Below are 26,302 nucleotides of genomic sequence, written 5' to 3'. Positions count from 1 at the left end.
AAAAATCCTAGCTGGCCGCGGGTGGGAGCTTAAGTCCGTGCAGAGCCCGCGGCCGCATGGGGATAATGTCCCCAGCTCCCAGCGCTGATCGCATATGCGAGCGACAGGGAGTGGGCAAATACACGTCCAGCACTTCACTAAGCTGGCGATGGAAAAACTATGTCAGGACGCGAGCTGCGGTCGGACTAAGCCGGCACTCGCATGAAAGTGAAAGTAAGCAGCCGCGGCTGCTGAGGGAAGAAGCTGGGAAGAAAACGCCAGCGCCAGTGTACAGTCCCACACCACTGCATTATGTTCCCCAATAAAGTAAGGTAGGACCCACAGTCCTTCCTAAACATGCCCCCATTCCTCTGTGAAGAGTGGTCCAGGTGATAAATAGGCCAAAAACTGGGGGTCTCCAGAGGTTGAAAGTCCCCTAGCCTGTAAGAAAAAGGGGGAAAAAATACTCACCTCAGACTGAAGAACTTACCTAATGAAGTCTTTAGTCAGCTTTGTCACCTGCATCATGCCGGACTGTAAAAGCGAGACGAGCAGGGAGGTAGGGGGACCCGGACCCCTGAGGTACAACCCCTGGCGCTGACTGTTGGCAAGAGGGGGTTGACCGTACATCCACGATGCCTGTGCCCCCTCAATCGCAAATGGGAAACAGTGAACGCTATGTTCCTTAGTCTCCACCTGAAAACGGAAAAGAAAAAGGGAGATAAAAAATCTAAACGTCCCTAAACTTGAAAATAAAAAATGAGAGATCTGGTTTGGGGAGAACCCAGACCAGCCTCTGCCTCCTTAGACACTAAGCTAAAACTGATTAGCTCAGTTGTCTGGAGGCGGGTATACCCTGCTGGGAGGAGACGACTTTTCTGTTGCCATAGTGTCAAGCCTGTGTCCCCCAATGGAGCCGATAGAGAAAGGTATTTTTAAGTGTACTGTAGTAAATTTTTCTGCCCTCCTAAGTGCATACCACATAAATACATCTAAGTAGTGTACTATTTTGTACATGTTAATCTGTCATGGATCTATATACTTTGAAAGGACAGCCAATAGTACACACCTGCTGCTGTTCTAGACAAATACTGTTTTAAGCATAGTGAAGCGTATTGTACTCCCCTCATATATGCAATAAGTATGTCAGGCAGAGTAGTAAAATTTCAATTTCAAAATCTTAAAAGGGGTATTCCAGGATTATTTTTTTTTATTTGACTATGCTAGAGGGGCTGTTAAGTTAGTGTAGTTCATAATATAGTGTCTGTTCCTGTGACGGTTTTCTCACAATTCTTATGTGATTTTCACCCCAATATTTATTTTACCAGCATACAAAATGACTGTTGTCTCAGATTTTTCCCAGCTTGCAATGCGGCCGAGACCTGAGTCACTAATCAGCCTGTCTGCTTCAATGGGTGGAGCAATCGCTTGGTGGGCGAGAGATCAATCTGCAAGAGCTGTAGGCACCCTGATTGAAAATCACACTGATTTGAATGGATGCAGCTCATTTATGTTTCAATGGGTGGGGTGGCTCATGTGTGGGAGGGAGGAATATGGAATTGTGGGATTTGTAGTAAAAAAAAAAGAAAAAAGTCAAACGTGTTAGGTCAAAGCAAAGTGTTCTACACCCCTATTGAGGCTCTCTGTAGTCCAGAAATAGTTTTTTAATAAATAAAATAAATTCGGATCGAACCAAATTTTTTCGAAAAATTTGGCGAAACGGCCAAATCACATTTTTTCAAGTTTGTTCATCTCTAAAAACAATGTTACCTTTATTCTACATGTGAGTACGACTAACAGTACCATCTGTGTGTCAGTCAGTCATTTGACGTTAAGGTGTTAAAAGGCATTTGGCCTATCTTAAAGAAGAAGTATCATGGACCAAGTCACAATTTTTTTTTATATCATGTGAAAGTGCATCAGCTCATCATTCTGACAATCTGCTCCTCATGTATCTCACCCTCTCCCTTCTCCTGCAATCCCCTCTGAAAGATCGGTACTTCCTGGTCCATGGAGGTCCCTGACTTCCTGTCTCCCATAATGCCTTCCAGTTCATCACAGAAGTAGCCCAGCCTAGACCAGTGCTTCCTAACCAGGGTGCCTCCAGCTGTTGTGAAACTAAAACTCCCAGCATGCCTGGGAGTTTTAGTTTTGCAACAGCTGAAGGCACCCTGGTTGGGATACACTGACCTAGACACTAATCACTTTCCTAACAGCAGGCTCAGTGTTTCCCCTCCCCCTGATTCTATTCTCAGGACATCGTCAGATTGTGATCAGTGCAGGGGATAGCAGGGATCTCCCCTCTGCTTCTTCTCAGGACATTGTGCTTGCTCTTATAAACACTGAGCTGGCTGTCAGATGCTTCCCTGCCGAGGAGATGAAGACGCTTGCTCTGCTCACTGGGGCTACTATGATTGGCTGAAGCTGCACATGGGAGGTGCCCTGGCCGTGCACAGAGCTGGCTGAGCTAACGGCAGCACACAGAACTATGGGAAATTGTGACATCACGGCCCCCAGCATAATGCAGCTCAATGGGGGCGTCGCAAGTCATCAGAACAGGGAGCTGCTGAACTTCTTCTCTGAACAAAGAAGCTAGAAAAACAGGTTTTACATACAAGATAGGTAAAGTCAGTGATTTACAAAGTGATATAACTTTTGCGTCTGCATTTAAAACACAATACTTTTTCTACATGAGACATCTCCTTTAAGCCCTACAATAATAGATCAGTGAGGGTCCGCTTCTTGGCATAAAAGTACTGATGCTCTGGCACACAGTACCCTGTTTCACCTACCAGGTACAGCTCCATACTTTTAGTATTGGCTATGTCCGTTATTGCAGCTCAGATCCATTCACTAGGTTTGGACACAGCTAAAGTAAAATGCAATACCAGTTACTAACACAAAGCTGTGCTTGGTAAATAATAAGGGGAACACAATACTTTTTACACAGCTGAATTATGGTACATAATGAGAATCTGATCCCTCAGCTTCCCAACAGATAGAACTTGAATTTTAAAACCTACATAGCATCTGTCATTTATCTAGGAATTAGAAAGCCATTTCATGAACACAGATTGACATTATTGATATCTTATTGGACAACTGATAAATGAAACTGTACAATCTTATTCCCGTTCATATCACTTACTATTCTAGGTCAGTTCCCAGTTTTACAGCTGTATCTTCATATTCTTGCCTGCTTTTAGCAATTAATTCTGGACATCCAAGACAGGTCAGCTGTGAAGCTGCAACCCTAGATGCAAGTGTATCACCTACAATCAAAGACAATTTTATTTTTTTATTTTACAATGAAGCTGTCTGTCACTGTTACCTTTTATATGCTGGCATACAGTACACAGTAGTTGCTCTCGCTGGCTCACAGTATTACACAGCTTTTAGCTGTGCTCAACATGCATATACAGTTCATAATGCAATCCAATTCACAACAGAAAGTTAAGCAGCAATTATCTTGCTAAAAGGCCTCTTTTTCTTTACTGTACAAGTAAGGCACAAGACAAAGTGCTTTGTAAGTATTTCAGATAAAGAAAAAGAAGAAATACATAACTCCTACCTCCAACATGACATTTTAGACAAGTAAAAGGAACGCTACATTGACAGGAAACTTAGCATGTACAAAGGCAGCTTGAATTTCAGAACCTTGGCTTACTGTCTACTCTACAATTAACTTGTGACAGAACTGTCTGCTGTCACCAACATTACAGAGTTCAATAAAAATGTGAGATTGTGCTGTACCTGGCATAGTGACCATTGGTGTCCCTGCCCAAAGGACATCCATTCCAGTGGTGTGCCCATTGCACAATGGTGTATCTAAACAAACATCAGCCAACTGTCCTCTTCGAACATGTTCTTCTTTAGGTGCAACTGGGGAGAAGATTATTCTGGACTGTGGCAGCCCCATGTTCTGGGCATACTGTTGAATATTAGGCTCTCCTACTGCAGGAAACCTTAACAGCCAAAGAACACTATTTGGAACTCTCTTCAGAATCTGAAAAGAAGAAACATGAATACCTTTTCAAATTAGGAAATATTAGCCAAATGTTATTGCAAAAGAAAGCAAAATACACTTCTGCAATATATACAGAGAATAGTTTATACACCCTCCCCACTGTTCACAAATCCAGCTAGTCACTTACATTTGCCCACATCTGCAAAGTAGGAGGGTCTATCTTGTATAGCTGGTTAAAGTTGCAGTACACCACAGCATCTTCTGGCAGACCATACTGTGAGCGTGTGGTAACAATAATGGTACGAGGAACCTCTTCGCCTGTAGCTGCTTTATTATTTATCTTGGGGGGAGAGAAGACATAACTTTAATAACACACCTAAAGGTGAATGTATATAATATACAGCTACATATTCACCATAATTCTGTTAGTGCACAGACTTGAAGTAGTTCACACATACACCTACCTGTGTTGTTGCCAGGCCGTTGCTAATATTAAATCCATTAATAGTTATCTGGATTTGTCCTCTATTGATCATTTCAATGATGGCTTCTGCAATTGTGTTCATTGGGATAACTGGCATGTTTAATGCAGAGTTACTATCAGCACTATCTGCACTCTCTGATCCTTTCATCTACAAAGAAAAGATAAAACAAACATATAAAAAGGTGGACAGACAAGCAAAAAAAAAAAAATGTCAATACTAAATAATCATAGTACAGTGCAAGTTATACTGAGACAAAAAGCAGCCCCCTAAAGGTGGATAACAAAAAATAAATAAATAAATAAAGTGGACCAGCATACTGCCATACACAGAAAGCCAGAATGTGAACAAAAAACAAATACTTTTCATAACATTGTAAAATGTGATCTTAATCTTACCTTCACAATTTTTACATCAGGAAGAGTTTCCAAAAATGCTTTTAACTCTATCCCATTTAGAACTATTCTGTTGTCATAGATATGGCCATTGGATTTGAAGTCTATCACAGCCTTTTTCTGTAAGAGATCACTAAATATCAATCTGTAAAATTACTAAGCAAAAAAAATAATCCAATACAAGTTATTTGTGTGTGTATTTTAGTCTGTTAGACATGAATGGAGGGGTTGTCACGTCTCCCGCTATGGGAACACAAGATTTTTTAGGACCTTTATAGCAAGTTTATTTTATTTTTATTTTTTTAACAAAAGCTACATATAGACGTAATTTAGAAAAAGCATGCTCATGCCAGACAAAAAGAAATTGTTTTTAAAACCCTAAAAAATTTAACATGGCAGTGTTGGTGTATACAGTTAAACAGTGTATGCAGCATATATATATATATACTATACCTTTAGATGAGGGAACATGTTGGCATGATCGCCAATGAAAAAAGTGTGGGGCATATATGCCATTTTCTCAGAGTACTGTTCAGCAACGTCAGTTGGAGAAGTCTCTTTGTCAGTGATAATATAATCCATGAATGGTGCCCCACTAGTTCCAGGATATCCCAGCCACATAGCCTTAAGACACCAATACAAATCAAAAATCAATCAATAATGATCAACCAATCAAGTTGTTACATAAAAATGTAGAATGCAGTACCATTCCTATTCTATATTAGGAGATATAGTAAGAATACAATTTATTTATTGTCTAGTTATGAAAAAAACATATACATATTACAAACTCTAAGTAGGGAGGGCCCCATACAGGAGATCGCAGGGGGGCCCCAGCAGTGAGACCCCTGCAATCAGACACTTATCTCCTATCCTGGGGATAGGGGATAACCGTGTGAAAAATTCAGTTCCCCAGATTACCCCTTTAAAATCTGTGAACCAGAAACATGTTTTTTATCAATATTCAGTAGAACCGATGACTAAGAACAATGCACATGGTTTAAGAGGGATGTTACTGATACAATTATGATTCAGTATTTAAAAATGTAACTACATATGTTTTTATGAAAAAATAAATAATATCCTGTTCTAAGCTGCTTACGCACCTGAATTGGAGCTGCTCTTAGTGCAAATAGTTCATTCCGTGCTCCTTTGGTGTAGCCATTCATATTAACTAGAATATGGACTCCATCCTGATGTATGCGATCAGCGGCTTTTCCATTACAAGGAATCTAACATAACACAAAAAAAAAAAAAAAAACATTATTACATTTGAAAGATAATTTACCCCTTCCAGTACTGGTACGTCATGGGTCAGGTCCGCGTCATAACCGGCAGAGTCCCGCTGCTATCAGCAGCTGACATCTGCCAGTAATGACACACATCAAAATGGTTAAATGCAAAAGCAACAACAACATTTAAACATTAATCTCTGGGTTCTCGGCTACCCATCTGCAGCTTCGCAATGTAATTGCAATCTGCAGATGGGTTGCCGGTAAGAATAGGGACTTTCCCGTCCTTTACGATGCTCCGTGGCTCATTGATTACCTAAGGCTGCCTTAGGTGGCCCTCTGTAATTAGGCACCAAAAACAGATCAATCTAATGATGGCTTATGATAGGCCCCGAGGTGGGGAGGGGGTGTGGGAGGTTAAAAAATGTGTTTAAAAATATTTAAAAATAAAAGGTTTAACCCCTTAAGGCTCATTTTGGCCTCAAGGACAAATTTTATTTCTATGTTTTCGTTTTTTCCTCCTCGCTTTCTAAAAATCATAACACTCATATCTTCATCCACAGACTAGTATGAGGGCTTGTTTTTAGCGTGACCAGTTGTCCTTTGTAATGACATCACTCACTTTACCATTAAAATGTATTGCGCAACCAAAAAAATACTATTTGTTTGGAGAAATTTAAAAGAAAAAAAAACACAACTTTGCAAATTTTGGAAGGTTTAGTTTTCACGCTGTACAATTCATAGTAAAAATGACATGTTTTCTTTATTCTGTCAGTCAATACGATTAAAATGATACCTATGATTACATACATTTCTATTATTATACAGATTAAAAAAAAACGCTAACTTTTTAACCAAATTAGTACGTTTAAAATCCCTCTATTTTTTTGACCTATAATTTTTTAATTTTTACGTAAAAGCAGCGGTATGAGGGGTCATATTTTGCGCAGTGATCTGTACATTTTATTGATACCACATTTGCATATATAAAACTTAATACTTTTTTTAATAATTTTTTTTTTTAATAAACGGGATAGATATATAATATTATATTATATTATATAATTATATTATATAATTATATATATATATATATATATATATATATATATATATATATATATATATATATATATATTTTAGGGATGTCCCGATACCATTTTGTTTAAGACAGAGTACGAGTACCAATACTTTAATTCTAGTACTCGCCGATACCAAGTACGAGTACTTATATTTTAAAGGAAATCTGACCCCAGGGTGACCCGGTCTCTGGCGCTGCTTAACGTATGATATGTGGGTCCTTGTTGTGTACAATGAAGGCTGTTGCTGTAGTATGAGCCAAGATCTCTCTTCTCCATTGGGCAGAACAGGGAATTTGCATTGTCGGTGAGAACAATGATCACATGTATGGACATTTATCAACGGGTTTAGTCAGGTTTTCTTTACTATAATTGTTGCAAAATTGTCGCAACTGCAACTACGCAATTTTTCGTGCGACATTTTGACTGGAAAGCGAGAAAAGCAAGTTTCCAAAAATTAACTACGTAGTAATAATTTTAAAATGGACTACGGGTAGTCAAGTATTTATTAACTGCGACAGTCGCAACTGCGCAAAAAAAAAGTCGCAACAGGGTTAAAAATTGACTAAATTTACTCCAGCTCAAACATGGAGCAGAAATAGCTACTACCAAAGTAAAAAAGGAAAAATTGCTTACGTGAAAGAAAATTATCAACAGGCTGAAACCAGTTGATAAATAAGTCACACATAAGCAAAAAAAAAAGTAAGGAAAAAATTACTAAAAAAAAAAGAATACATAAGCAAACATTGATAAATGTCCCTCCAGGTGAGCAGCGGCAGAAACCGGGTCACCTGAATCTACCTATAAATTCAAGTTAGTACAGGTGACTCTGCAGTAAGATTGCCTTTAATAGTAGGTAGTATTCCCTTGCAGACATTAGCAGCAGCCCCCTTGTAGACAGTGGGCCCCCATTTAGACAGCCCCAGCCCCCCCCCCCGTTTAGACATTAGTAGAAGCCCCCCTCCTTGCAGGCAGCTCACCTCCTCTATCGGGTGCTGGTGCTGCCGCTCCACATAATGGCGTCCTATGGAGGAGCATGTGACATACGTCCCTCTGCTTCCTCCGTAGCGTTACTCTGGGCGGAGGAGGTGGAGTGACGTGGGTGTCACATGCTCCTCCATAGGACGCATGATGCGGCCCGGAGGACGGAAGAACGGGACAGTGGAGCGGCAGCAGGTATCGGGCATGTTATCGGGGACATTAAACGAGTCCCCGATACCATGCAAAATAGCTAGTATCGGCCCCAATACCAGTATCGGTACATCCCTAAAATAATATAATTAATCTATATCATTTTTTTTTAAATTTTTTTAGGGATCGACCGATTTTGAAATGGCAGATAACACATACATACATACATACATACATACATACATACATACATATATATATATATATATATATATATATATATATATATAATTAGGGATCGACCGATATCAATTTTTTAGGGCTGTTACCGATAATCTGTGACCTTTCAGGCCGATAGCCGATAACTTATACCGATATAAGTTATCGGCTATTTCCAAATAATCGGCCAATCCCTAATATATTATTATATATATTACACACACACACACACACACAAAAGTGGTACCGTTAACTACAGCGTAAAAAATAAACCCTAACATAGCTCCGTAGGGGGAAAAATTAAGTTATAGCGGTCAGAACAAAACATTACCCGAGTTTGCTATCATTGGAATCACACTGACCAATAGAAGATAGCAAGTCAGATTTACCATATTGTGAACTCTGAAAAATGATTGCTCCTCAATATTGGGCAATTGCTTTTTTATTTTTATTTTGCATTACATATATTTTTTTCTGGCTCCGTAACACATTATATGATGACAAAAGTGCACAAATTTAAAAGTACAACTTGTCCCACAAAGATGAAGCCCTTATACAACTTTGCCAGTGGAAAAATAAAAAAAAGTTATGGGTCTTAGAATGTTAGGAGTAAAACAAAGTGAGCCAAAAATTAAAAAAAATTGCTGGGTCCTGAAGGGGTTAAAGAGAAAGTGTGGGAAAAATGATGCGCATTTCACACAGAGATAGACTACTTACCTGGGACAAGTCAATGAAGTGGTTTGCTTCTGCCATAACTTTTACACGAAAGTTTGTACCATCATCAGGACTAAGTGCATAACAGAAGATCTAGGGAAAAACAATTAATTACATTTGTCTGAGTTATTTCTAATTAAACTCAAAACTAAATATTCTTCCGTGATCTGAATAATATGATCAAGAAACTACACAAGATACATAATGCACAAAAGACTACCTAACATTAAGCAATTCCTTACCTCAAATTTATCTGAATTATGCATGCCAGGTATTGACTGCATCAAATGAGAGGTAGGGTGATTTCCAAAATCTGAGCTCACATAGCCCACCCTTAGTCTTCCATCACTGGCTTTCAAATCCTTTGGATGCTCATAAAGTGGCTTGTGAAGAACATTTATCTGCAGGATAACCACATTGCATATACCAATTACTATCAGATGTAACAGTCAAGTATCCCATGTTTAATATTTGCTTAACCCAGTAAAAACAATCCCAAATTATATACATAATGCTGCAGTCTTACTTTGTCTAAACACAGGTTTCCATGCCTTTCGGCAATAGCTTTCCTAAAACCATGAGACAATGGATACAGCATACTATGGTGTGGATGTACAGATGGAAGTCTGTTCTTATCCAGCTGATCTGCAACAATACTGACTAATTTCTTCATTCGTTCATCGTAATCAGTCCAATCGCAGACAATCTGAAAACAATCACATTAATATAACTCAATAAAAGAGATTTAAATGAACAAATTAAGACAGGGACATTGCAAAAAAATAAAATAAATACATCACAAATAGAAAATATCATTTTTTTCTAAATATTCAGTTTGGAAAATCCAGTATTCCAGAATCCTCCACCCAAATATAAATATTTTAGAAATTAAGCATTAAAAAAGGGTTTCCCCAAGGTGTACCATAAAATGCTTATAAAAAGGTAATCTGCTACTGGCACAACCACCAATTCTGCTCAACATGTTCATTTTGGTTCTGGCTGCCCCAAAAATGGTGGCTGCACAAGCCCTCACATATGATGACACTACCCTAAAAAAAGCCTTTAATCATTTACAGTCTTACCTGAAGACAATGTGCCAAGTTGCAATATGCATCTGGGAAATCTGGTTTAAGCTTCAGAGCAGTTCTGTACGAAGCAATTGCTTCTGGTATATTACCAGAGTCCTATGAAAAAACAGACATTTAAAAAAAGGTATAAACAAAAGAAAAAGGAAACCATTCAAATGTTTTACCTCCACAAGGACGAAGGGTGTACAGGTACACCCTCGCGTCCTAGTACTTAAGGACCAAGGGCGTACCTGAATGCCCTCGGCGTTCCCGTTCACCACCAGTAACCGGGCGGTGAACGGAATGGGATGCCTGCTAAAATTGTTCAGCAGGCATCCCGTGCCAATGCCTGGGGGGGGGGGGGGGGGCGGCGATTCCAAGTCCTATGGGTCTCAGGTGACCCGGAAAATAATGGTGATTGATGCTGTCCGAGACAGCACCAATCACCCTTGCCCAGCAGGAGTGAGGTGGCACTGGTGCCACCTCACGATAGCCCTGAATCAGGACTCCTGCGGAGCGACGTCACTAACAGCACCTGCCTCGCCCCTAGTCCGGAGGGCGAGAGCTGGCAGTGTCCACCAATAGAGGGGGCTCTCGATCAGGACCAGCAACAAAAGAAGCAGAAGGTAAGAAATGTGCCCCCTGCTGTTGCATAACTACAACTCTCAGCATGCACAAGAGGGCATGCTGGGAGTTGTAGTTATGCAATAGCAGGAGGCACACCACTATAACTCCCAGCATGCCCTTTGGCAGTCTGTGCATGCTGGGAGATGTCGTTTTGTAACAGCTGAAGGCACACTGGTGCGGAAACACTGAGTTAGGTAACAGACTAACTGTTTCCACACCAGTGTGCCTTCAGCTGTTGCAAAACTACATCTCCCAGCATGCACTGATAGACCGTACATGCTGGGAGTTGTAGTTTTGCAAAAGCTGGAGGTGTACGCGCAACACTTTTCTTGAAAAATTGATGCTAAAACTTGAAGTTCAAAAAGTAAAAACATGTCAATTTTGAGATGCAAACAAAGTAGGCATATTGTATATGTGAATCAATATATAATTTAATTGGCATGTCTATTTTCCTTACAATTGTCAAAGTTAGAAAAATGCGAAATTTTCAAATTTTTCATAACATTTTGGAATTTTCAATGAAAATTTACCACTAAACAAAGAATATGTCACGGAAAAACTCTCTCAATATCAAATTATAAGTAAAAGTATCCCAGAGTTATTAATGCATAAAGTTACAGTGGTCAGATGTGCAAAAAATGCTCTGGTCCTTAACCTTCCCTCTTTGGCAATTTTTCATTTTTTCACTTTTGTTTTTTCCTCCTTACCTTATAAAAATCATAACCCTTCCAATTTTGCACCTAAAAATCCATATGATGGCTTATTTTTTGCGCCACCAATTCTACTTTGTAATGACATCAGTCATTTTACCCAAAAATCTACAGCAAAACAGGAAAAAAATAAAAAAATAAAATAAAAAACATTGTGTGACAAAATGGAAGGAAAAAAAAAACGCCATTTTGTAACTATTGGGGGCTTCCGTTTCTACACACTACATTTTTGGGTAAAAATTACACCTTTTTATTCTGTAGGTCCGTACGATTAAAATGATACCCTACTTTTATAGGTTTGATTTTGATTTTGTTTTATCATAACTACATGCAGGAAAATTTATGTGTTTAAAATTGTCCTCTTCTGACCCTTATAACTTTATTTTTATGTGTAAGGGGCAGTACGAGGCCTCATTTTTTGCACCGTGATCTGAAGTTTTTATTGGTACCATTTCTGTTTTGATCAGACTTTTTGATCGCTTTTTATAATTTTTTTATGGTATAAAAAGTGCCCAAAAAAGGAGATTTTTGTTTTCTTACCGTAAAATCTCTTTCTTGAAGGATCCATTGGGGGACACAGACCATGGGTGTATGCTGCTGTCTCTAGGAGGTGTGACACTATGGTAATAAAAAAGTCAGCTCCTCCCAGCAGGATATACCTGCCTTCAGGCTCTGAGCTAGTCAGTTTAAGTTCCAGAGCAATAGGAGGAGACCAACAGGTCAAAGAAAAACCCAAAACCGTCCGAGAACCAGAAGAAAAACATAACTGAACACACGCTCAGACAGAAAACCAAAGGAAAATCCCAAAAAGGGCGGGAGCTGTGTCCCCCCAATGGATCCTTCGAGAAAGAGATTTTACGGTAAGTAAACAAAGATCTCCTTTTCTCTATCGGCTCCATTGGGGGACACAGACCGTGGGACGTACCAAAGCCGTCCCTTGGGTGGGCAGATAAGTAATCAGGCGGACAGCCGATCCACTGCCGCCTGCAACACTTTACGACCCAGACTAGCATCAGCCGATGCGAAAGTATGAACTCGGTAAAAGTTCGAGAAAGTGTGCAAAGACGACCAGGTAGCTGCCTTGCAAATCTGCGAGGCCGAGGCTCTATTCTGGAGAGCCCAGGATGCCCCAACGGAAAAGGTAGAATGAGCCACAACTCTGAAAGGAGGAATCTTCCCCTTACAGCGATAGGCTTCCGAAATGGCGGACTGAATCCACCGAGAAATGGTGGTATTGGAAGCCGGTTGTCCCTTGCGACGACCTTCCGTAAGGACGAAGAAGGAATCACACTGGCGAAACGAAGAAGTGATTGAGAGATAAGACCGAACAGCCCGAACTACATCCAGCTTGTGTAGTAAGCTCTCCTTAGGATGAGAAGGAGCAGGACAATAGGACGGGAGGACAATGTCCTCATTGAGATGAAAGGCAGAGACCACCTTAGGCAAAAAGGAAGGATCTGGCTGGAAAACCACATTGTCCTGGTGGATCACCAGAAACGGAGAACGGCAGGAAAGAGCTGCCAGTTCAGACACCCTCCAGATGGAGGTGATCGCAACAAGAAAAGCCCCTTTCAAAGAAAGAAGGCGGAGAGACACCTCTCTAAGGGGCTCAAAGGGTGCACCCTGGAGGGCACTCAGAACCAAATTCAAGTCCCAAGGAGGAGAGGGTGACTGATAAGGAGGAACAGCGTGCGCCACTCCTTGCAGGAAGGTCCGGACATGAGAACTAGAAGCCAGGGGCCACTGGAAAAGAACAGCAAGGGCGGAAGCCTGACCTTTAAGGGAACTGAGAGACAACCCCAGTTCCAACCCTGACTGCAAAAAGGAGAGAAGACGGGGAATCGAGAAGGTTACCGGGGAGAAGTCCTGAGAATCACACAAACGAAAATAAGCCTGCCAAGTACGGTGGTAAATTCTTGCGGAGGAGGGCTTACAAGCCTTGAGCATGGTGTGAATGACTTGGGGCCAGAATCCACGGGCCCTCAAAACCGCAGTCTCAACCGCCACGCTGTCAAATGCAGCGACTGTAAATTGGGGTGGCAAAGAGGACCCCGAGAGAGTAGGTCCGGGCGGAGCGGAAGGCGCAGATGAGCGTCGTCCAGGAGCCTGACTACGTCGGCATGCCACGACCTTCGGGGCCAATCTGGAGCTACTAGAATGGCGGGGACGTCCTCTGCCTTGAGCTTCCTCAGCACCCTGGGAAGGAGCGGAAGAGGAGGGAACAGATAGGGTGGGGCAAACCCCGCCAAAGGAATCACTAGGGCGTCCACGGCCAGAGCCTGAGGGTCCCGGGACTTGGACACAAACGGAAGGATCTTCAGATTGTGCCGGGACGCGAAGAGGTCCACATCCGGAATGCCCCAGAGGTCGCAGAGCTGCGCGAAGACCTCCGGATGAAGAGACCACTCGCCAGGGTCGGGTGAGGACTGACTGAGGAAGTCCGCTTCCCAGTTGAGCGCTCCCGGAATGTGAATCGCCAAAATGGAAGAACCTTGCTCTCTGCCCAGGTGAGAATCTTTGTCACCTCGGCCATGGCTGCCGAGCTGCGAGTGCCGCCCTGTCGATTTATTGTCCGAATGATCGCGGACAGGACGGGACTGAAGACGGGACTCCCAATGAAGAAGACAAAGAAGAATCGCCCGTAATTCCAATATGTTTATCGGAAGAAGGGTCTCCAGGGGAGACCAGAGTCCCTGAACCGTCCAATGCCTGAACACGCCGCCCCAGCCCGACAGGCTGGCATCCGTTGTAACAACCTGCCAGTGAAGGGGAAGAAACGACCGCCCTTGGAGAAGAAGGGGGGAGCGGAGTCACCAGAGCAGAGACTGACGGACCCTGTGAGGGAGAACAATCTGACGATCGAGGGACAGAGGGAGACCTGTTCCATCGAGAGAGAATCGCCACTTGAAGGGGGCAGTAATGAAACTGGGCAAAGGGAACGGCCTCCATAGTTGCCACCATCCGACCCAGGACTTCCATACAAGTGCGGATGGAGACTGAGACCTGGGTCCGAAGGGAGTGGACCCCCGACCGAAGCGCCCGACGTTTGTCCGGCGGAAGACAAATTCAGGCAGAGGCCGTGTCGAATCGAAGTCCCAGGAAGGTTAGAGACTGGGTAGGACGGAGGACTGACTTGTCCCGGTTGACCATCCACCCGAAGCGAGTCAGGATGTGGAGAGTGATGCCCAGATTCTCCAGAGTCTGGGCTCTGGTTGGAGCCCTGATGAGAAGGTCGTCCAGATAGGGTATCACCGAGATTCCCCTTGACCGCAACAGGCCCATCACTGGCGCAAGGATCTTTGTAAAGACCCAAGGATCCGTGGCTAGACCAAAGGGGAGGGCTATGAATTGAAAGTTCCAGGGACGCCACCACCGAATGGAGAGATTCGATTCGGAAGTGGCGGATGAGAAGGTGACGGTTGAGACGCTTGAGGTCTAGGATTGGTCGCACAGAACCGTCCTTCTTGGGGACCACAAAAAGATTTGAATAGAAACCCGAAAACGTTCCCCTGGAGGAACAGGAACGATAACCCCCTGGAGAAGCAGAGACTGGAGAGCCGCTCGAAATTGCTTCGCCAGAGGAGGAGAACGGGGGGCCCGGGATCGAAAAAAATGATCCCTCGGAAAGGAGGCAAATTCGATCCGGTAACCGTTGGACAACACGTCCCTGACCCAAGAGTCCTGAATGTGTGAGGTCCAGATGTCTCGGAAAAACAAGAGACGACCTTCCACCCGAAAAGAAACCGCGGGTGGGGGCCTCACTTCATGCAGAAGTGGGTTTGCGGTTGCCAGATTTGGGTGCAAAACGGCTGGACCGGTTGGAGTCCGAATTCCAAGACGGGTGTGCCCGGAACAAGGGAGCTTTCTTGTCCCACGAGGGCGCTTGCCCGGACCCTTTACTGGGGCCAGAGATCCGAAAGGAAAAGGACTTCCTTTGGGAAGTAGGGCGAGCCTTATTTTGAGGTAACAAGGAACTCTTACCTCCCATTGCCTCAGAGATCATCTCATTAAGGCATTTGCCAAAAAGACGGCCTCCCATGAAGGGAAGCTCAGCGAGAGACCTTTTGGAAGCGGCATCCGCATTCCAAGCTTTAAGCCACATAGAGTGGCGGAGAGCCTCTAGGTGACCCACAGCAAAGGCAGAACAACGGGCTGACTGCATGGAAGCTGCGCACAGAAAGTCCCCAGCTTTAGCGCATTGGAGAGCCAGAGCAGATAGATCCTCTGGGGGGGATCCCACTAAGATATCCTGATGGAGCTTTTGGCACCACTCCAACAGGGCCTTGGACACCCATGTCGAGGCGAAGATGGGAAGAAGAGAAGAGCCAGCTGCTTCAGAAGCGAACTTTGCTAAAAATTCTACCTTCTTGTCCGCGGGATCCTTGAAGGTAGCGGCATCTGCCAGAGGCAGTGTAATCGCCTTAGAGATCCGGGAAATTGGTGAATCCACTGAGGGAGTGGAAACCACCTTAGCAACAAAGTCCTTGTCAAATGGATAACGTTCTTGAATTGTCCTGGAGTGACATCCGAAGATCCTGAGTCCTCCAAGTGCAAGGTGTCTCTTATGGCTGTCACCAATGAGTTCACCGTTGCAATTGAGTCCGGGCGGTCCTCTGAGTCCGATGCCTGCTCGGAAGCCTCGTCCACCAGTTCACCAGGGGAATGTGAATGAGTAGAGGCAGTCCTGGAGGGGGCGACCCAGACAGAGTACGCGGCTCTGGCGTGGCAGAGCGGCGACTCCGAGAACGTCCTCTGGAGGAGTGACGTTTGTGCCCAGATAATAGGGGGGTGGGCGGGACCCGCAGGGGGTACGCTCACGTCTATCTGAAGACTCAATGGAAGAGTCAGACGAGGCACCCCTAGTACGCTTGTAAGAGCGTGAAGTATGAGGAGATGAGGAGCTGGCCCTCTAAGAGGTCCTGCGCAGGGAAGACCCTTTCAAGGCGGACACCACTACCCGGGAGGCCTCAGCCACCGAAGGGGAGATTTGGGTCAAGTCAGCCATATACTGGGTCAGGGAAGAAATCCAGGCTGGAGGAGCGGCTGAACCTACCGGGACCGAAGGTGCATCAGGGGGTACCAGGGGGAACAGTGGAGGAGGCAGGGCAAGTGGGCTCAGCAGAGACTGACATTTTGGTATTACAGTGCTTACAGATAATAAGTCACTGAAGATCCAGGTTCCTGTTTAGAGGGAGGAACAGCCCTGGGTACGGACATAATGTGGGGAAAAAAAAAGGAGACAGGAACTTTCCCTAGTCTGTGTCCCCTGAGAACTCGCTCCGTGCAGCCAGAGAGACTGAACAGGCCAGCCAATAGGAAGGGAGGGGCGTGCCTGAAGCAAGGCACACAGTAACAGACCCCTTCACACTGAAAATCGCGCCCACGGCGCTGATTGGAGGCTGGTTCGCGCCTCTGAGAGCCCCCACAGCCCTACGGGCGGAGTTACAGACCTGCCGAGAAGAACTGTCATGGCGCCCACTCCTTGTCCCGAGCACCATGTCTAGCCGCATATGCGCTCGGGGGAAGAGAGCGGGCGGCCTAAACGCCGGCAGAGACGGCCGGCGAAAGTGAAAGTAACCGGCACTGAAGCGCCCGGCTCGGAGCAGCGCCGCAGCTTGTCAGTCGCGATAAGGCGCTGCCGGCAAAGGGAAAGTAAGGCGGCGGTGAGAGCGCCCGACCCGAAAACAGCGCCGCGGCTGACAGCTGAATATAAGGCGCTGGACATAGTTGCACCTAACACACACACACACACATATATATATATATACCATAAGTAAAGTGCCCCATAATACATGCCCCCTCAGGTGCCACTGCTCCCCCAGAAAAAAGTACAGCTCTTGTATATGGCAGCCCCATAGGCACCGTTCACACTACGGAATTTCAGCGGCGGACATTTCCGCCGCTGAAAGTGTTCCGCGCAAAGAAAGAACATGTTAATTCTTTACGCGGATTCCGAGAGCGGACCATAGCCGTCAATGGTGACTGCTCGGTGCCCCGCGGCCCTAGCGCCGAAGCAACCTCAGCGGCGGCCGCCAGGCGGAATCTCCGCTCGCGGAATTCAGCAGTCAGAATTCCGTAGTGTGAACGGGGCCATAACCTGAATGTGGGCCAAAAACAGGGGGTCTCCAGAGGTTGCGAGTCCGTACCTATGGAGAAAAAAGGGGGGTACTTACCTCAGTCAGAAGAACTTACCTAATGGAGTCTTCAGTGAAGTCTTCAGTCAGCTTTTTGCCCCTGCATCACGCCTAGCTGCTATGCGCGAGCGAGGCGAGCAGAGAAATAGGGGGACCCGGACCCATGAGGTACCAACCCAGACTGACCGTTGGCGAGGGGGGGTGAACCACGCATATACGCAATATCTGTGCCCCCTTACTCGCAATGGGGAAACAGGGAACCGGAGCCCCTGAGCCCCCACCTGAAAACAGAAAAGAAAAAGGGATAAAAAAAAAACCAAAAAACTAACACGTCCCTATACTAGGAAAATAAAAATCAGAAGACCTAGTCTGGAGAATCTAGACCATGTCCACCTCCTTCAGACACTAAGCTTAAACTGACTAGCTCAGAGCCTGAAGGCGGGTATATCCTGCTGGGAGGAGCTGACTTTTTTTATCACCATAGTGTCACACCCCCTAGAGACAGCAGCATACACTCACGGTCTTTGTCCCCCAATGGAGCTGATCGAGAAATACGCTATTTTGGACTTTGGATTTTTTTTTTGCACGTACGCTATTGACCGTGCAGTTTAATTAACAATATATTTTTATAGTTCGGACATGTACGCATGAGGAGATACCACATATGTTTATATTTATTTACACTTTTTTTTATGGGAAAAGGGGGTGATTCAAACTTTTATTAGAGAAGGGGTTAAATCATCTTTATTAACTTTATTAACCCATAGGGGACTATAACATGCAGTACATTGATTCAATATGCTGATCCCTGCCATTAAATAGCAATACATTGATCAGTGTTATCGGTGGTGATTACTCACGCCTGGCTTTCCCTCCTGTTGCGTTCTAGCTAATCGGGACATCACAATTTTACCGAGATGGTCCCGATCAGCCTGACTGACCTGCCGGGAAGCTTTTTCTTTAACTTTAGACGTGGCGATCAACTTTGATCTAAAGAGTTAATGCCAGACATCAGCCCGATCGGCGATGTCCGGAATTAGCCATGGGTCCTGGTTGCTTATAGCAACCAGGGACCCGGGTATGATGCACTCTCACCTGCTGAGCGCGCATCATACCTTGTGAGCCGCTTATGGACGTTTATAAACGTCCATATACGGCAAGGGGTTAAAGGTCAAAATGGTCTTCGTCCTTAAGGGGTTAATAGTGTAAGTCTCATTCAAGCACAGATTAACCCCTTAAGGACCCTTGACGTATGCATACATCATGACACGCTGGTACTTAAGGACCCATGACGTACGCGTACGTCATGAATTCCGGTCCCCGCAGTGCGCCGGGCGGGGATCGGACCAGGATGCCTGCTGAAATCATTCAGCAGGCATCACGTGCAAATGCCCAGGGGTGGTCATCAGACCCCCCCAGGTCGGAATTCACACCTGCGATTTGCTGCGATTCCGGTGATGCACCCCCAATCACCCACTGTATCTATGGGAAGGTGGCAATTTAGTCGCCCCCCCCCCCCCCCTGCAGAGATCGGAGCCCCCATCAGGAGAGAAGAAGCCCCATAGAGCAGGGACAGAATAAAACCCAGGGACAGGTAGAACTAAAAATCCCCTCCCCCTAATAGGTCTGGCGCAATTTTTCAGCATGACCCGGGCCCTATTAGGGGTTCAGGGCGCTGCATTTGGCCCCCCATTTTTTTTCTGGCCACAGCACTTTTTTTTCCCCCCATACAGTTACAGCCACACCAAGCACACACACTACATACTCCAACCCCCCCCCCCCCCCCCCCACACACACACACACACACACACACCAGCTCCCCCCTCACCAACGCCCCCCCCCCCGACAAGTGTACCGGAGCCCCCTTCACGGATTCCGGAGTTTGTTGGCGACTCCGGAATCCAGATTGACTCAGCAGAGTTCACTGAAATTTACTATTTCAGTAATTTTTTCAGTGACTGCTTTGTTAATCACATGGTGGAGCAGATGGATCTGTACGCCCAGCACCCAGATTCTTTTTTGGCCAGGTCCAATGAATGGTACGCCATTGATGCAGCAGAAATGAGGAAATTTTGGGACCTCTTGCTGCATATGGGCCTGGTCAAAAAGCCAAGTGTCAGGCAGTACTGGAGCAGGAACGTCCTATACAAGACCCCGCTTTACATTATGGTCATGACACGGAAGCAGTTCGAGGCCATTCGGAAATGCCTCCATTATGCAGATAATGCGGCATGTCCACCCCGAAGTGATCCCGCCTATGACCGGCTTTACAAAGTGAGGCCGGTTAATCACTTTGGGGCCAAATTTTTCGTCTCTTATCAGTTTTAAGAGGAGACTCATCTTCTGCCAGTATTTTCCCTCGAAGCGGGCACGGTATGGCGTGAAGCTCTATAAACTTTGTGAGAGTATCTCCGGGTACACTTACAAGTTTAGAGTGTATGAGGGACGAGATTCCCGTATTGAACCCCCAGATTATTCCCCCACTCTGGGTGTTAGCGGGAAACTCGTTTGGGACCTTATGAACCCATTGCTGGATAAGGGTTACCACGTGTATGTGGACAACTTTTAGACCAGCATTCCTCTGTTCACATCCCTTGCCGCCAGATCCACGTCCGCTTGTGGGACCGTGCGGAAGAACCAGAGAGGCCTCCCTCTAAATTTTATCCATACACCTATTCCAAAGGGTGAGTCCCGTGCCCTTACATATGAAAACCTGTTGCTGGTCAGGCATAAGGATAAGAGGGATGTCCTTCTGCTGACCACAATTCATGGTAAAGGCAGCTCACCTGTCCCTGTGCTAGGTACCACAACACCGGTCCTCAAGCCTGATTGTATTCTGGACTACAATCAGGATATGGGGGGAGTTGATCTTTCTGATCAAGTCCTCAAGCCATACAATGCCATGCGCAAAACACGGGTATGGTACAAAAAAAGTTGCGGTTTACTTGGTACAGGTTGCCATGTACAACTCTTTTGTACTGTACCAGAACGCTGGCAACACAGGGACATACCTTCAGTTCCAAGAAGAAGTCCTAAAGGTCCTGATCTTTGGCTACTGGGAAAGAGCAGGCCGGACTTCCCAAGGAACTGGAAATATAGGTGCCAGGATCGTCCCAGGTGAAGTCCCCCACACTGGAAAGAAGTGACGGACCCAGAAAAGATGCAGAGTGTGTTACAAGAGGGGGATACGGAAGGATACCACCACTCAATGTGACACTTGCCCTGATCATCTGGGCCTCTGCATAAAGGATTGCTTCAGGGAGTATCACATTTCCATGCAGTACTAAAATTTCCCTTCTCATTTTAATTTTCCACAATTTGACCCCAATGTACCAAGTCCAGAGTACATTCCAAGTTTTAACCCCATAAACCACTAAACTGCCCAAAATAATGTTTCTTCTAAAAAAAAAACAAAAAAAAAAAAAAAAAAAAAAAGAAAAACACTGATAAGACATCTTGGGGGTATTAAAAAAAACATAAAAAAGGGTCATGGGTACCTGAGGCACTATCATCGGGGACTTTTTATGTTGCCTCAAATGGGCAGCGCTCTTTCCACTTGAGCGGTGTGCACATTTGAGATAACAGGTTAGGGACGGCCACACACATCACATTCCCAGAATGACGATTCAGAGCATAGGGTTTGGGGTGGGCCTATTTTTTTTTAGTTTTGGCTATGCTCTAGGTCATCATTCTGGGAACATAACCTGTTTTATAATTTTATGTCCGACTGTACCCCATTTTAGTTAGTGTACCCCAGTTATTTACCCCATGTAATGCCCCTTGAGAGGGGGGGGGTCCCTCTGTTCTGGCTCCATAGGCAGCAATGCAAATCTCAAGGCCCTGACTGCGCTCCTGCACCTCAGAGGAGTGTGCACGCTGTTTATGTCCAGATATGAGGTATGTCCTTACTCCAAAGAAATGTATTTACAAATTTACCATGACATTTTCTCCTAATACCACTTGTGAAAATGAAAAATTTGGGGTAACCCCAGCATTTTAGTGTAAAAAAAAATAAAAATTTTTCCTTTTCACATCCCACTTAATGAACATTTATCAAACACCTGTGGGGTGTTAAGGCTCACTGTACCCCTTGTTACGTTCCTTGAGGGGTGTCTTTTCCAAAATAGTATGCTATGTGTGTGGTTTTTTTTTTCTGTTCTGGCACCACAAGATCTTCCTAAATGCGATAAAAATTTCCTCTCACCAAATATGACTTTTTCTATTCTGAGCATTGTAGTTTGCCCGTAGTGCACTTCAGGTCAACTTATGGGGTACCTCCATACTCAGAAGAGATGGGGTTACAAATTTTGGGGGGGGGGGGGGGGGGGGTATTTTCTGCTATTAACCCTTGCAAAAATGTGAAATTTTTTTTTTTTTTGGGGGGGGGGGGGGGGGGAAACATTTTTGTGAAATTTATTTTACATTTTTTACATATGCAAAAGTTGTGAAACACCTGTGGGGTATTAAGGCTCACTTTATTCCTTGTTACGTTCCTCAAGGGGTCTTGTTTCGAAAATTGTATGCCATGTGTTTTTTTTTTGCTGTTCTGGCACCATAGGGGCTTCCTAAATGCAACATGCCCCCCAAAAACCATTTCAGAAAAACTTACTCTCCAAAATCCCATTGTCGCTCCTTCGCTTCTGAGCCCTCTACTGCGCCTGCCGAACACTTTACATAGACATATGAGGTATGTGCTTACTCAAGAGAAATTGGGCTACAAATACAAGTATGCATTTTCTCCTTTTACCCCTTGTAAAATGTCAAAAATTGGGTCTACAAGAACATGCGAGTGTAAAAAATGAAGATTGTGAATTTTCTCCTTCACTTTGCTGCTATTCCTGTGAAACACCTAAAGGGTTAAAACGCTGACTGAATGTCATTTTGAATATTTTGGGTGGTGCAGTTTTTATAATGGGGTCATTTGTGGGGTATTTCTAAGATGAAGACCCTTCAAACCTGAACTGGTCCCTGAAAAATAGTGAGTTTGGAAATTTTGCGAAAAATTGGAAAATTGCTGCTGAACTTTGAAGCCCTCTGGTGTCCTCCCAAAATAAAAACACGTCAATTTTATGATGCAAACATAAAGTGGACATATTGTATATGTGAATTTAAAAAAATAAATACATTTTGGAATATTCATTTTCCTTACTAGCAGAGAGCTTCAAAGTTATAAAAATGCAAAATTTTCAAATTTTTCATAAAATTTTGCGATTTTTCACCAAGAAAGGATTCAAGTTACCACAAAATGTTACCACTATGTTAAAGTAAAATATGTCACGAAAAAACATTCTTGGAATCAGAAAGATAACTAAAAGCATTCCAGAGTTATTAATGTTTAAAGTGACAGTGGTCAGATGTTCAAAAAATGGCCGGGTCCTAAGGTGTAAAATGGCTGGGTCCTTAAGGGGTTAAAGACCAAGCCCATTTTCACCTTAAGGACCAGAGTTTATTTTGCAAATCTGACCACTGTCACTTTATGCATGAATAACTCTGGAATGCTTTTACTTTTCATTCTGATTCAGTGATTCTTTTTTCATGACATTAACATTTAACAGTGGTAAATATTGGAGTTACTTGCATCCTTTCTTGGTGAAAAAAAATCCCCAAATTTGCTGAAAAATTAAAAAATTTTGCATTTTTTAACTTTGAAACTCTCTGCCTATAAGGAAAATGGACATACCCAAATAAAGTATATATTGAGACATATTGTATATGTAAATACTTTATGTTGGCATCATAAAGTTGACATGTTTTTACTTTGGAAGACATCAAAAGGCTTCAAAGTTCAGCATAAATTTTCCAATTTTTCACAAAATCTTCAAAATTGGAATTTTTCAGGGACCAGTTCAGTTTTGAAGTGGATTTGAGGGGTCTTCATATTAGAAGTACCCCATAAATTACCCCATTATAAAAACTGCATCCCTCAAAGTATTCAAAATGACATTCAGAAAGTGTGTTAACCCTTTAGGTGTTTCACAGGAATAGCAGAAAGGTGAAGGAGAAAATTTAAAATCTTCACTTTTTACACTTGCATGTACTTGTAGACCCAGTTTTTGAAATTTAACAAGGGGTAAAAAGAGAAAAAGCCCCCCCAAAATGTGTAACCTAATTTAGCTCGAGTAAGGAAATACCTCATATGTGGATGTCAAGTGCTCTGCGTGTGCACTACAAGGCTCAGAAGGGAAGGAGCGACAATGGGATTTTGAGAGTTTTTCTGAAATGGTTTTTGGGGGCCATGTCACATTTAGGAAGCCCCAATGGTGCCAAAAAAATAAAATAAATAAATAAACAAACAACCTGGCATACTATTTTGGAAAGAAAAATCCCCTCAAGGAACATAAGGGGTACAGTGAGCCTTAACACCCCACAGGTGTTTGACAACTTTTCATTAAAGTCTGTTATGTAAATGAAATATATATTTTTTTTTTCCCCTAAAATGCTGGTTCCCCCCCCCCCCCAAATGTTACATTTCTACAAGGGTTAATAGGAGAAAATGCCGCCCAAAATTTGTAACCCCATCTCTTCTGAGTATGGAAATACTACAATGTACTATAATGCTCAAAAGAGAAGGAGTCACATTTGGCTTTTGGAAAAGTAGATATTTTTTTATCCTTACCATAAAATCTCTTTCTCCGAGGATCCATTGGGGGACACAGAACAGTGGGTTTATGCTCTTGACACTAGGGGGCGCTGACACTAGGCATACAAAAAAAGGTCAGCCCTTCCTGGCAAGATATTCCGCGCCTACTGACCCTGAGCTAATAAGTTTAGTCCCAAAGCAGTAGGAGGCAACAGACAAAAGAAACCAGTAGGAGTCGGAGGGAACCAAACAAAAAAGGAGCCGAACCTCCCCTCAGACAAAAAAACAAAAACAAAACCTGTGCACAAACTATGGGTGGGTACTGTGTCCCACCAACGGATCCTCCGAGAAAGATTTCACGGTAAGCATAAAAAAAAAAATCTACTTTTCTTGATCAGAAACCGTGGAACATACCAAAAGCAGTCCCCGTGGTGGGAAGAAAAGGATCCAACACAGAATCAGGCAGAGGACTGAGCCACTGCCGCCTGCAACACCTTACGGCCCAAACGGGTATCAACAGACGCGAAAGCATGCACTTCATAGAATACAGTGAAAGTGTGCATGGACGACCATGTGGCTGCCTTACAGACTGGCAGGACTATTGCAGAGAGACCAAGAAGCTTCAACGGGGGGCAATGCAGAGTCACTCGAAAAGGAGGGACCTTCCCTTTGCATTTGTACGACTCTGAAATGGCCGAACGGATCCACCGTGAAATGGTTACCTTGGAAGCTGGAAGACCCTTGTGACTACCCTGAGGATTCACAAAAGGAGTCCCCTTGACGAATAGAGGTGACCAAAAGATAGATCCGGACAGCCCGAATGTCCAGGCTGTGAAGGGAACGTTTCAGACACCCTTCGAATGGAAGTGATGGTGACGAGAAAGGCAACCTTCCACGAAAGGATGAGAAGGGAGGCATCCCGAAAGGGTTCAAACGGAGCCTCCCTCAAGGCCCCGAGTACCAGGCTGAGGTGCCACGGAGGGGTGTGGGATCTGAAAAGTGGGACCTTATGGGCCACAGTGTGCAGAAAGCTGCAGACATAAGAATTGGAAGCCAGTTGCCGCTAGAACAGAATAGAAAGGGCTGACACTTGACCCTTAAGAGAGCTGAGGGTCAAATGCTGATCCAACCCCGATTGGAGAAAAGCCAGAAGGTGCGGAAAGGAAAAAAAAAAGGACTGTGCCTCGCACCACCGGAAATAAGTTTTCCAGGTACGGTGATAAATCCTGGCGGATGAGCGCTTCCATGCTCTAAGCATGATACCAAACATCCCGGAGGAAAACCCCCGTGCTCTTTATACCGTGGCTTCAACCACCACGGCGTCCAATGCAGCGACAGTAAACTGGGGTGGCAAAGAGGACCTTGTGAGAGCAGATCTGGGCGAAGAGGAAGACGTATCGGTACGTCAGCGACCAGCCGAATCACGTCGACATAATACCCGCGTCTGGGCCAATCTGGAGCCACCAGAATGGCATGAACGCCCTCCGCCTAGAGTTTCCTGAGAACCCTTGGCAGGAGAGGAAGGGGCGGAAAGATGTAAGGGAGACGGAAGGACGACCACGGAACGACCAGAGCGCCCACCGCCAAGGCCAGAGGGTCTCGCAACAAAGCGGGGAACCCTCCTGTTGTGGCGATACGCGAAGAGTTCCGTGTCCGGGGTCCCCCAGAGATTGCAGATCTGTGCAAACACCTCTGGATTGAGAGACCACTCCCCCGGATCCACGAGGAGCGCCTGAGAAAGTCCACTTCCCAATTGTCCACCCCCAGAATGTGCATTGCAGAGAGAGCAAGAACTCGAACCTCGGCCCAGATCAGAATTCTGGAGACCTCCTCCATCGCAGAGCGACTTTGTGTGCCGCCTTGGCTTGATGAACACAGACCGGCCGATCCTGAAGGAGACTCTCCCAGTGGAGGAGGCAAAGAAAGATGGCACGGAGCTCCAGAAGATTGATGGAAAGGCGGGTATCCTGAGGAGACCAGAGACCC

At 44.5% G+C, this 26,302-nt stretch overlaps 1 protein-coding gene across 3 annotated transcripts in view; it reads right to left on the bottom strand.

The window, feature by feature from the left end:
* Positions 1-26,302, bottom strand: part of OGT (O-linked N-acetylglucosamine (GlcNAc) transferase) — an 86,768-nt gene that overhangs the window by 15,713 nt on the left and 44,753 nt on the right. For all 3 annotated transcript variants that reach the window (XM_056539531.1, XM_056539532.1, XM_056539533.1), the window contains 11 exons: positions 10,281-10,382; positions 9,725-9,904; positions 9,441-9,599; positions 9,202-9,291; positions 5,930-6,055; positions 5,277-5,447; positions 4,827-4,943; positions 4,411-4,578; positions 4,134-4,286; positions 3,733-3,985; positions 3,128-3,251 (listed from right to left, as the gene is read on the bottom strand). In XM_056539531.1, the coding sequence (XP_056395506.1) occupies positions 3,128-3,251; positions 3,733-3,985; positions 4,134-4,286; positions 4,411-4,578; positions 4,827-4,943; positions 5,277-5,447; positions 5,930-6,055; positions 9,202-9,291; positions 9,441-9,599; positions 9,725-9,904; positions 10,281-10,382 (1,643 nt within the window). The remainder of the gene's footprint in view (positions 1-3,127; positions 3,252-3,732; positions 3,986-4,133; positions 4,287-4,410; positions 4,579-4,826; positions 4,944-5,276; positions 5,448-5,929; positions 6,056-9,201; positions 9,292-9,440; positions 9,600-9,724; positions 9,905-10,280; positions 10,383-26,302) is intronic.

The sequence above is a fragment of the Hyla sarda genome, chromosome 9 (genome assembly GCF_029499605.1).
Source record: "Hyla sarda isolate aHylSar1 chromosome 9, aHylSar1.hap1, whole genome shotgun sequence".
NCBI lineage: Eukaryota > Metazoa > Chordata > Amphibia > Anura > Hylidae > Hyla > Hyla sarda.
This window is presented reverse-complemented; position numbering and strand designations above follow the sequence as displayed.